General features: G+C 36.2%; 1 protein-coding gene across 1 annotated transcript; it reads left to right on the top strand.

Annotated features, from left to right (window-relative positions):
• Nucleotides 1-732: 732 nt before the first annotated feature.
• beta-Man (beta-mannosidase) lies at nucleotides 733-12,364 on the top strand. The gene is made up of 12 exons (XM_028178065.2): nucleotides 733-948; nucleotides 1,660-1,806; nucleotides 3,710-3,858; nucleotides 4,843-5,036; nucleotides 6,102-6,360; nucleotides 6,458-6,620; nucleotides 6,867-6,992; nucleotides 7,884-8,058; nucleotides 8,706-9,279; nucleotides 10,614-10,743; nucleotides 10,847-11,235; nucleotides 11,655-12,364. The coding sequence occupies exons 1-12, from the start codon at nucleotides 828-830 to the stop codon at nucleotides 11,892-11,894; spliced, it is 2,667 nt and encodes an 888-aa protein (XP_028033866.2). The 5' UTR covers nucleotides 733-827; the 3' UTR covers nucleotides 11,895-12,364.
• Nucleotides 12,365-12,729: the final 365 nt, after the last annotated feature.

Here is a 12,729-nt window from a genome sequence, read left to right as displayed (position 1 = left end):
ATATGTATATTTCTTCAAAGCTGTAGATAGAAAAACGATTTCACAGCCTATTTGTCAAACGGAGCCACCAAAACGGGAGGTCGAGTATAAAAAATTAAAGGTTCGAGACTGCCTCGTCTTTTTGCTAATCGATCGCTCATTGATGGGCATTGTGATGCGCCTGTCTAAGACATTTTCTGGTACTCTGTAGCTACTTATGTTGGTCAGTGGCACAGAGTAGTGCGTCACGTAGTCTCGTATTTTGGACTGCACTACTATGTTTCTTTTTCTTCTTTTACTGGTGGTAGGACCTCTTGTGAGTCCGCACGGGTAGGTACCACCAACCCGCCTATTTCTGCCGTGAAGCAGTAATGCATTTCGGTTTGAAGGGTGGGGCAGCCGTTGTGACTATATTGAGACCTTAGAGCTATATCTCAAGGTGTGTGGCGCATTTACGTTGTAGATGTCTATGGGCTTAACACCAGGTGGGCTGTGAGCTCGTCCACACATCTAAGCAATAAAAAAATAAATAAAAAAAAACCTAGAATCTGATAGGTTCCGAAAGAAGCCCACATATACCTGTATATTAAATTTTAGCCGCACTGCTGTTAACTACATATTGATACTTATATTAGGTATATTTAAAATACACATTTACATCAGTTAGCTAACAAAAAGGTATTCGTAAAAATAAAATCGATAGTATACCACGATATCGATACATACAGCACTACTCATTTGAGTCACATTATCTGCCTCAAGTGGTATGACCGATATCGTGTTCCTACGATGCTTTGTATGCTGATCATTGATTGTTGGTATACAACATTCAGTAGTTCCGAGAACAAATGAAAATGAACACGTGTATTTTGTTGCAAGCTTTTGTCTTTTTGTTCTACGTCAATAATGTTACATCGGTGCGATTAGATTTAAGTGCTGCTCATTGGAAATTGACCAACAAGAATGGATGTAAGTTTTATAGAATATGTTTTTGTATGGTGTGTTTTGTTTCCTATTTCTTTGTCAAAGTTTTTAATAGTTCCGGCGTATACAATATTTCACAAACAGTAATTTAAACTAAATCTAAAATTTTGTTATTGAATCGATATTTGTTGATAGCAATGGTCAAAGGTTAAAACGGTTGTCCAAAACAATTCATCCGATGAGATTAAAACTTACGTTACTTATACATTTGATCATATATCTTCTGCTTCTCTCTCTCTCTATCTCTCTCTTTCTCTTTATTTTGAAACACACACACGAGTAAGATATATCAATGAAAACTGATTTAAAATCAACAAATACAGTGAAATAAGTAGTGCGCTTGTACTCTGTATCCTTATTGTCGTGTTTCTTCTACCAGCTGTGTGTACAAAATATATTAAATAAAAATGAAATAAACACATTCTTGAACTTTGAAAAAAAAAACAATTATTTACGGCTGTATCTTCGAATGTCAAACTCAGCAGCTAGTCAGTAGGATAGCTCTTGATTATTGATTGATAGAAAATTTTCTTGTCAGCCATAAACTAATAACATAAAAGATAAAAGAACGTTCGGCTGATTTTAAGTTGTATTAAAAATATTTATACGTATATCTTCATATTTACGGTCACAATTACATTTAGTTTAGATACCAGGTTTTACTAAAATATGTATTTATCTGTTATTTATTTATAGCGATTGCAGTCCGCGGCTCTGTGCCGGGTGGGGTATATACCGATCTCAACAAAGCGGGTATCATTGGAGATGTCTTGTATGGTTTCAATGACGTGCTCAGCAGATGGGTGGCATACGATACATGGACGTATACTGGGAAGTTTAACGGTAGGATCAAATCGTTAAGCCATGGATCAAAGAACACATGCAATTTAGAATACTTACTGATCTTTCAGGATTACTATATCTTTTGTTACCAATTCTGGTTTTTTACTCTCTGATAACTCATCGAATTTGTCAAGCCACCAGTGCGCTTAGTGCGAGTTTTTAACGTTCTCGATAGCGTAAAAGTTAACTCACATTTGTATGCAGTTTGAACAGCGCCCCTAGCGGCAAACGTAGGTAAACGTTCCAACTCCATACTGGAATCCATACTAATTCTGGTTTTTTACCTAACTCCATACTAACTTTAACTCCATACTAATTCTGGTTTTTTACTCTCTGATAACTCATCGAATTTGTCAAGCCACCAGTGCGCTTAGTGCGAGTTTTTAACGTTCTCGATAGCGTAAAAGTTAACTCACATTTGTATGCAGTTGGAACAGCGCCCCTAGCGGCAAACGTAGGTAAACGTTCCAACTCCATACTGGAATCCATACTAATTCTGGTTTTTTACCTAACTCCATACTAACTTTAACTCCATACTAATTCTGGTTTTTTACTCTCTGATAACTCATCGAATTTGTCAAGCCACCAGTGCGCTTAGTGCGAGTTTTTAACGTTCTCGATAGCGTAAAAGTTAACTCACATTTGTATGCAGTTGGAACAGCGCCCCTAGCGGCAAACGTAGGTAAACGTTCCAACTCCATACTGGAATCCATACTAATTCTGGTTTTTTACCTAACTCCATACTAACTTTAACTCCATACTAATTCTGGTTTTTTACTCTCTGATAACTCATCGAATTTGTCAAGCCACCAGTGCGCTTAGTGCGAGTTTTTAACGTTCTCGATAGCGTAAAAGTTAACTCACATTTGTATGCAGTTGGAACAGCGCCCCTAGCGGCAAACGTAGGTAAACGTTCCAACTCCATACTGGAATCCATACTAATTCTGGTTTTTTACCTAACTCCATACTAACTTTAACTCCATACTAATTCTGGTTTTTTACTCTCTGATAACTCATCGAATTTGTCAAGCCACCAGTGCGCTTAGTGCGAGTTTTTAACGTTCTCGATAGCGTAAAAGTTAACTCACATTTGTATGCAGTTGGAACAGCGCCCCTAGCGGCAAACGTAGGTAAACGTTCCAACTCCATACTGGAATCCATACTAATTCTGGTTTTTTACCTAACTCCATACTAACTTTAACTCCATACTAATTCTGGTTTTTTACTCTCTGATAACTCATCGAATTTGTCAAGCCACCAGTGCGCTTAGTGCGAGTTTTTAACGTTCTCGATAGCGTAAAAGTTAACTCACATTTGTATGCAGTTTGAACAGCGCCCCTAGCGGCAAACGTAGGTAAACGTTCCAACTCCATACTGGAATCCATACTAATTCTGGTTTTTTACCTAACTCCATACTAACTTTAACTCCATACTAATTCTGGTTTTTTACTCTCTGATAACTCATCGAATTTGTCAAGCCACCAGTGCGCTTAGTGCGAGTTTTTAACGTTCTCGATAGCGTAAAAGTTAACTCACATTTGTATGCAGTTTGAACAGCGCCCCTAGCGGCAAACGTAGGTAAACGTTCCAACTCCATACAAATTTGAGTTAAATTTTACGCTATCGAGAAAGTTAAAAAACTCGCACTAACCACACATGTCTAAGCCTGAAATGTATAATCAGCTTAACCGCGTTTTAAAACCGGGACCGATGACTGTTTTGCGGCAGAAATTAGCCAAATCGTGATACGAATATACCATCACATCTCTCATAATCATAATCTATCGTACCATCACTAAAAAGGTATTTTTTAAATTCTGCTGTGATGATTACAATAATTACAAATACGTTTATTACTTACGTAATTACAGTTAATTATAATCCAAGAGGACTGTTTTTGCAGTCAGCGCAGCAGACTTGAGCACGGAGGCAGTTAACTTGGTGTTCGATGGTATTGATGCAGTGGCGTTCGTGGAAATAAACGATACCCCAGTTGATAGCACGAGCAGTATGTTTGTGAGATACGTGTTTGATGTCAAGGAACAAATGCAGGTATTTATTAAGAGCCAGTTATCGTAAATTGCGTAGAAGCCTCAACAACAAGGTAGATAAATTTAATTGTCCACCGAAATCTGGCGATATAATCCATTAAAATGAGAAGTTGGAAAATCTTTAAAAAACACGCTAAAGCCACTGATACGTATATAGCTACAAAATTCATCATAACATTTTTATATTAAATACAAAAGTTTTGATTGTTATGTTGGGTATGAGAGCAGCTTAGTTATAGCATGCTGAGCTCCTTAATGCACGGAGGTTGTGGTCTCCACGGAGCATTCTGAATCGCCAGATTTTTTAAGGCTTAGGCTTTGAAAGCTATCTTTTCTCTTTTCAAAGCTGCATACGTTTTTGAGGCGTTGAAGAGGCATACCTATTTAATTGATCCTGGAGCCGTATGGAAATTGCATATAGAGCCTGCCGTCATGTTTTGCAAAATACCGCTTATTAAAATAACAATATCTCTTTTGACTGATTTTATTTTTGACGATGGTTATTGCGTTTTGTGGATAGTCTTTTTTAGATTCTATAAAAAACAGATAGCTTTTCCAATTTGCATTCCTCTTTGATTGGGGATGCAGTTCCAGTTTTCGGAAATTGTAAGCTTTAACAAGGAATGGCTTCATGTGTATGTGGTGGTATTTACGGCGTGATGTTTTTTTTTTAATTGCCGTATAGGCAGACGAGCACACGGCCCACCTGATAGTTAGTGGTTACCGTCGATCATGGACGTCAGCAATGCCAGGGGCAGAGCCAAGCCGCTGCCTACCATTAAGTCTTTAGGATCTTTAATGGTCTATTAATTATAAAAAAAAAAAAAAATTTCTTTCTCAATACCTTGAGTGCCACGCATTATCTGTTTTTTTGTGTGACCAAGATGTTCACATCTTGTCACTAGATAAGACTTGTCAGTGATGTCCAGATATGTATTTACAAAACGACATAGTAAGTAATGTAATCTCAACAACGTTTTTTTAGATAGGCGAAAATGTTTTGAAAATTACTTTTGTGTCGCCAATCGAAGCTGCAAATATCAGATCGCAGAAACATTTCGCAGCACCAGCCTGTGTCCCTGATGTATATAATGGAGAATGTCACGTTAATCAGCTGAGGAAGATGCAGGCTTCGTTTTCTTGGGACTGGGGACCTGCTCTACCGTCCGTTGGAATTTGGTAATTGAACTGCAAACTCGTACTAGTATTTATATTATTGTATAGATTCTAGAGTAGAACCCGCAAAATTATAATTTGCGTAATTACTGGTGGTACCTCTTGAGAGTCCGGACGGGTAGGTACCACCGCCCCGCCAATTTCTAATATGTTTCGGTTTGAAGGGTAGGCCAGCCGTTGTAACTGTACTTGAGACCTGAGAACTTATATCTCAAGGTGGGTGGCGCATTTACGTTGTAGATGTCTATGGGCTCCAGTAACCACTTAACACCAGGTGGGCTGTGAGCTCATCCACCCATCTAAGCAATAAAAAAAAGTTTCTTTGATCATCATCTATCGCGCAAAAAAATAATTACTTACAGGTTGAGTAGAGTGTGTCCTGGGCTCGTGGAGGATGAGGCCATCACTTTGGGAAACAGTTATAAATTCGATATATTTCATATGAATTCGAAGGGTAAAGTCGCCATTAAATCGATACCATTGAAAATTTGACCTCATATCTCAAAATGGGCAAAATATGGCTTACAAATGAATTAAATGTTGTATTTTAATACCACGAAATACGGCCCGAACAGCTTGATTCGCCAATTAAAAATATATCTTCACGCGCATACGCCATAAAAAATAATAATCTTTATATTCAAAATATTGTTAGCTACAATGTTTCGGTTGAATTGGATTAAGTGGGGAAAAAAAGATGTGTGGTGCCGTGGGACACCGGATAGGAACGAAGTTCCTTATTATAAAAATATTAATTTTACGCAACAACCCACGGTCATTCGGTAACGTGCGAACTTATTGTGGTACACTTCATTCACGGTTGTTTGCTTAAGAGTTAGTTTATTGCGCAAACGAACGCTCTGAGATCGTTGTGAATAATTGATAAAAAATATGGTATTTTTTGCACGTTATTACAAAGTTAAGTCGTACACAGTGTGCATTACTAATAAAAATCTTACGTTACGGACGTTTTTCCCGGTTAGGGTACCCCTCCGCATCGTCCCATAAGGAACTTCGTTCCATAACAGTAATATGAATAAAAATCATCCTTATTTGCTTACATTTCAGGAAACCAGCGTATATCGAGTTTTATAACAGTTTAATCTTACGAACGGTTACTACACACATAAAAAAGGTTGACAGCCACTGGCAGTTGAGGTTGTTGGCATATTTGGAATCTACCAAGAGTAATGAGATTCTCCAAGCGTATTTTAGTGCGTCTCTACAAGTCGAAGGAGGGCAAACCTTAGTGTTTGGTGGAGACGTTGATATTAATACGAAAGAAGACAAAACAGCTGAAGTTGAGCTTAATATAACAATAAGTGAGGTAATGAAATATATTTGTATTAAATTAGGAAGGGTGTGGTATTTTACTGTAGGTGGAAGCGTGTTTTTAAATAATAAAACTATAACTAATATTTTAGAACGTAGTCCGGATGTGGTGGCCAAACGGTTATGGTGATCAACCTCTGTACGAGTTGAACGTGTATCTCTCAAACTCTCATGACGTGGAAATTTCACACAAAAAGCTACTAATCGGCTTTAGGACGATTGAGTTGATTGAAGAAGATGCTTCAATAAAACTAGGTAACGAAAAGTAGTTACAATGTTTATTTTATAATTACTTTTACGGTTTAATTTCGCATTTTTTATTGTCTTTATATTATTTTGGATGTTTCGAGTAGTTCACATTCCTCCATAGCCACGGAAACTACTAAATTAAGCCTTAAAAGTAGTTTTAATTATGTCTACGACTCAGGGAAACCTAAGAAAATACTATTTGTACTTATTATAAAAAATAAAAAATTATAAAAATTTCTTACATGTTTTTAGGAAATTCCACGTCAGCAAAGGGATTGACATTCTATTTTAAAGTAAACGGATATCCGTTGTTCACGAAAGGATCGAACTGGATTCCAGCCAACATATTACCGGAATTGGGCTCCGATGAACGAACAAGTAAAAATATATTTTTTAAGAATTAACGGCGGAAAAACTTGAGAACTAGTAGGTATTAGCGTCGATGATAAATTTTTCGAGAAAACTTTTTTTAAATATTGTGCGTATGATTTTGAATCGTCTTCAAAGAAAGGAGGAGTTTATCAATTCGCTTGTAGTTTTTATGGTTATTAAATTTAGATATTTTTTTCTAGATGGACAGATTTTTATTTGAAAGTTGGTGCTTTTTATGTTGCCCCTTTTGAATATTATCAAGATTTGACCAGTAGTTTCTGGGTTGTCCTTGATAACCCTCATCTAATTAATTTAGACTGCATCGATGACATATTCTCATTTTATTTGAGGTCGGCAAGAAATACCGAAAAACAAAAGAAATCTTAATAAATACAAATCACCTGTCACGTTGTTTGTCCGCGATGGACTCCTAAACTACCTAACCGATTTTAAATTAAATTTGCATACTGCGTGCAGTTTGATCCCACTTGAAAGATAGGATAGCTTACATCTTAATTTATAGCCGCAATATTATTTAATTGCAAATTATTTGTCTATTATTTGACATTCACAATTATCTCTTAACTCCAAACGATTTTAACAGATGGCGATATCTGTTGACTGGATTGAGTAAGAAATCAATAGATGACGCCTTAATCCAGTTTTTACAGACAATTGTAATACTGTCTGTCATTAGTCATATCTCATAGATGGCGCTGTGTTAAAAATACCAACGTTTCACATAAGCTACAATTTAATGGCATAAACACCACGTGTTATTTAGAAACAAAAACCTTAGCCACAGTTACGTGTGGTCGGGTTTGCTAGTATATCTAAATATATTTCATAAATTTTGCAGTTGTCTTAAATATAATCCATTGCGTTGATAACTTCCAGTTGATAGTTTGCTGACTTCTGCTCGAGATATCCACACGGCGATGTTACGCGTGTGGGGCGGAGGGATCTACGAATCGGACTATTTCTATACAAGATGTGACCAGCTCGGTATAATGGTCTGGCAAGATTTCATGTTTGCCTGCGCTATGTACCCTGTCGATGCGGAATTTTTAAGGTAAAATTACCGAGTACCAACCAGTAGTAGGTAATTAGAGTAACCAAGTTTTTCAGACACCCCAAATGAAATCTCAGGTTTTTATTTTTTTTATTGCTTAGATGGGTGGACGAGTTCACAGCCCACCTTGTATTATAATTATTATTAACTAGCTGACCCGGCAGACTTCTTTGTGCCTCAATCGATAAATAAAAGGCCTAAACTTTTGTATAAAATAAACTTAAAACAAACAAAATGAATCCGTCCGACGGGGCACACATCAAAGGGAAAACAAAATTGTTATTTTTATTTATATTCCGAGCATTTTCATATTTATTTACCTTTTAAACCTTCTCTGGACTTCCAGAAATAATTCAAGACCAAAGTTAGCCAAATCGGTCCAGCCGTTCTCGAGTTTTAGCGAGACTAACGAACAGCAATTCATTTTTATATATATAGATTAATGCTAAGGTAATTATCATTTTAGTATTTACGTATTATGTGATGATGTTGTCTGAAACTGGTTTACGTCCATTCTCACATGAGAGGGTGGAGCCGCGCCCCATATTGTGTTAATGCATACAGTACCTAATGCATAGGATTTGAGCACCGGCATAGCCTTATCTTTAAGGCCGAGACGATTTATCATTCAATTTTATAATTTTTAGTAATGTGAAAACGGAAATAGAACAAACAGTTACAAGTCTTCAGCACCATCCTTCCATTGCGTTGTGGTCTGGGAATAACGAGAACGAAGCTGCTCTCCGAGGAAACTGGTACTCGAAGCCCTCAGAATTTAATAAATACAAACGGGACTATATAAAGTTATACGTTGACACGATCAAACCGATTGTCGAGGCTTTGGATCCCAATAGGCGATATCTGATTTCGAGTCCCACGAACGGCTTAGAATCTGAGAAAGAAGGTTATATAGCGACAAACCCGTATGATCCCCATTACGGTGACACACACTACTATAACTACATCGTCGATAATTGGGATTACAATGTGTATCCGGCTACAAGATTTGCTTCAGAATATGGTTTTCAATCGATGCCGTCATTGGCTGTTTTGAAGACTGCCACGAAAGACCACAAAGACCTCAGTCTGGACAGTGAATTCTTGAAACACAGGCAGCACCATCCGAACGGTTATGTGTATATTGAGCAGCAAATGGACAAGCGCTTGATGTTGGAAAAAAACGATACAAAGTATTTTGAGAAGTTCTTGTTTTATAGTCAGGTAACTTTATTTGGATTGCAAGTAAACATAAGTCATTAATATTCATAACGGTTCGATTTGAGATAGCTATATTAATGACTAGCTGACCCGGCAGACTTCGTAGTGCCTCAATCGATAAATTAAAGATCTAAACTTTTGTATAAAATAAACTTAAAAAAAACAAACGGAATCCGTCCGACGTCTCGGAATGAAATAAAAATTGTTATTTTTATTTAATTCCGAGCTTTTTCATATTTATCTTCCTTTTAAAGCTTCTCTGGACTTCCACAAATAATTCAAGACCAAAATTAGTCAAATCGGTCCAGCCGTTCTCGGGTTTTAGCGAGACTAACGAACAGCAATTCATTTTTATATATGTTAACGGAAATGTATGTAATCCGTCATTGTATACAATTCCTAGGAATTGTATGTAATTCCTAAAATCGCACGGAAATGTGTGAAATAAATTATATTATACTTACACATTACACATTTCCTAGGAAATCTATACATTTCCTAAATAGCAATCGGAAATGTAAAACATTTAAGATATTGGTGGGTACGCGGAGACAGCGGGACGAGTCTTGCACTACGGTCAGTTGCCAACTTGCAATCCACTGGAACCGGCCAGGGATTTAAGAAGTGCCTTTGCAAGAAAAACTGTGCTACTTCAAGATGTCTGTGTTTTAAAAATAAAGTATTATGTACTTCCAAATGCCATTCGAGCTTACCCTGCAAAAATAAATAGCTATATGGACTGACAAAGTATTATCATATAAAGATTTACTTTTATACTTTGATATTTATAATTATTTAATTATCAGACTGATTACTTGCCAAATGAAAATTTGATTTTATAAGAATAAATATAAGTTGATTTTGTGATACGTTAAAAGTTAATAGATAGTTGATTTTAGAAGTTTTAATTAGTAAGATAATATGAATATATTATTATTATTTTACGGTATGACTGTTACCTGATTGTCTCAATAAGTGTTATATTAAAAAATATTATTAACAACGTGTTTTATTACAGAAAGCATTTACTTTATACATTTCCTAATACGATATTGGAATTATATACAATTCCGAGGAAATTTATACATTTCCTAGGATATCTATGCTTTAAATAGTTTTTCAAACAATATTTTATACATTTCCTAAATAGTATCGGAATTGTACACATTTCCTAGGATTTGTATACAATTCCTTGATTTCATACATTTCCGGTAACATATACATATATAGATAAGCGGGCCTATGTAACTATAAATCTTTTTTGAATGAGTGAAGTAATATCTGCAATCTTTTAAGTAATTAAAGAAGTCCGTCATTTTCTGCTTTTTATTTTTTAGATTTCACAAGCGATGTCATTGAAAGTTCAGACAGAATATTATCGACAAAGCCAGGCTGATTGGTACACGATGGGCGCGTTGTATTGGCAACTCAATGATGTATGGCAGGCACCGTCTTGGTCTGGCATTGGTTTGTATGCATTTAAATTGTTCCCTGGAAAAGTGTACTCGGACTCAAACTATATTATAATTCTATACTTGATCTATCAAATAATTATTCTCTCTTGTTCCAGAGCACGGCGGTCGATGGAAAATGCTGCATTACTTTGCAAAGACGTTTTTCGCGCCTGTTTTAGTATCCCCTCGTCTTTTGTTATCAGGGGATGTTGATGTTTATCTTTTAAACGACAGATTCGTACCGATTTTCGACTCAAAAATTACAGTGGAGTTCTTCAATTGGTCTAGTTTGGTACCTATCAAAACAGAGTCTTACGATGCAGCAGCGGAAGCTCTGAGTTCCAAGAAGCAAAACATTGAGATCGATCTTTGGGACGAACCTAATCTTGATGAAATATTCTTGAGGTTTTCCTTGAAGTCGGATGGCGTAGCCTCAAGCCCATATAATTACATATTTCCAAAGCCACTGAAATCGGTCAAAGGTTTAAATGTCCCTCGAATTCAGGTTTGTATAAATTCGTTATAAATATCAGCATCTTTTATTTAAGAATTGTTGAACTTAATGCCGCTTGTCGCGGTAGAAATATTTTTGTAACCGGATAAATATTTAATGTTGTGGTCAGCGGTGCTCATAGCCGATAACAAGCAAACCCAATCACTTTTGATTTTTTTTAATGGCTACATTTACTTTGCCTTTTAGTTTGCGTTTGTTTGTTATTAATAATTATATGTTCAGTTTGAAGAATACAGCAGCTGTTGTATAAACCAACGAAACTTAAAGTGGACAGTAATATTATCGATGTGTTATATAGGTATATTTGTGGGCCCAGAGACAAAAATATAATTAGAAAAAAAACATTAACATTGATTTTAATGCATATTTTTTTCTAAGTGTGCATATATTTCTATTGCAATTTTTTTTAGATACATGTGACAAAGGTTAAACAAAGAAGAGTCGATAATCTAACAGAGTACAACGTGGATATAGGGGTTGATACGGTGGTATTATTTCTCTGGTTAGAAGCGGATTCAGTAGACGGCCATTTTGAAGACAACGGTTTTATATTAGCGCAGCCTGATATCCGTGTCAAGTATACAAGTAAATCGAATATGAAACCGCAGAAATTAGAAAAGTCGATCACTTTTCAATATTACGTGAATTGACAAAATCAATCTTACAAAAGTTAATTAAATGTTTTGTGTAAAGAAAAGTTGTTGTGTGTACGATATTAAAATAAGAAAAACATTTTAATTGAATTTTATATTAAAAAAAACAATTATCAAAATATAGCTTAAAAACTTTTTTATGAAGATATGCGTGAACCATACTACTTTCGTTTACGGATCATTTTCACAGATTACACAGAGATTGATTGACGTATTGTACGATTGATTGTACAGTGTATGGTTCATGTGTCGTAAGGTGGATGAGCATGACAGAATCGCAGTGTATTAGTTGCAATCTACACCGCAATTGTCGTGGGCTGAATTTTTCTTTGTTGCATAGACGACTGAACGAGCTCACGGTCGAACTGGCGTGAAATATTTACTGGAGCCCATAGACATAAAAACCTGATTGCTTTACCTTGAGACTCGAGACTCTTCAATTGTTTAATAAATACGAACTTTACTAATTTTTTTGGTTTGATTCTTATTAAACGATTTTATTCATTCATCGTGGACGTCTTCTGTGAACATTTGTTAAGTACGAATTTCGGTATCGTAAAATTGGCAACCAGCAGCGGGATTCGAAGATCGGCGTGGTCGCATCGTTCGATACGAATGCACCGGACGCCTTATCCTTTAGTCCACGACGACTTTATATACATGTGTTAAATATGTATTTCATCAGAAGAATACTTTGAAACGGCGCGACACGATAACCCTCTTTTCATTACCCGCCACTAATTACATATCCGACCAGAGCGACAGGGCAATACAAACTCTCCGTCGCCCAAAACCTCTCGTCGGATCCCTTGGATCCGCTCTCGGTGCTTTT

The sequence above is a fragment of the Bombyx mandarina genome, chromosome 25, assembly GCF_030267445.1.
Source record: "Bombyx mandarina strain Sakado chromosome 25, ASM3026744v2".
Lineage (NCBI taxonomy): Eukaryota > Metazoa > Arthropoda > Insecta > Lepidoptera > Bombycidae > Bombyx > Bombyx mandarina.
Note: the sequence above shows the minus strand (reverse complement) of the source record. Positions and strands in the feature narration are given on the sequence as shown.

Bases quoted from the DNA above. Each gene is read 5' to 3' on its own strand.
- beta-Man (XM_028178065.2), top strand. From the start codon at position 828: ATGAAAATGAACACGTGTATTTTGTTGCAAGCTTTTGTCTTTTTGTTC. The intron at 3,859-4,842 runs GTATTTATTAAG...ACGTTTTTTTAG, and splicing joins ATGTCAAGGAACAAATGCAG to ATAGGCGAAAATGTTTTGAA. The intron at 10,744-10,846 runs GTTTGTATGCAT...CTCTTGTTCCAG, and splicing joins ACCGTCTTGGTCTGGCATTG to AGCACGGCGGTCGATGGAAA.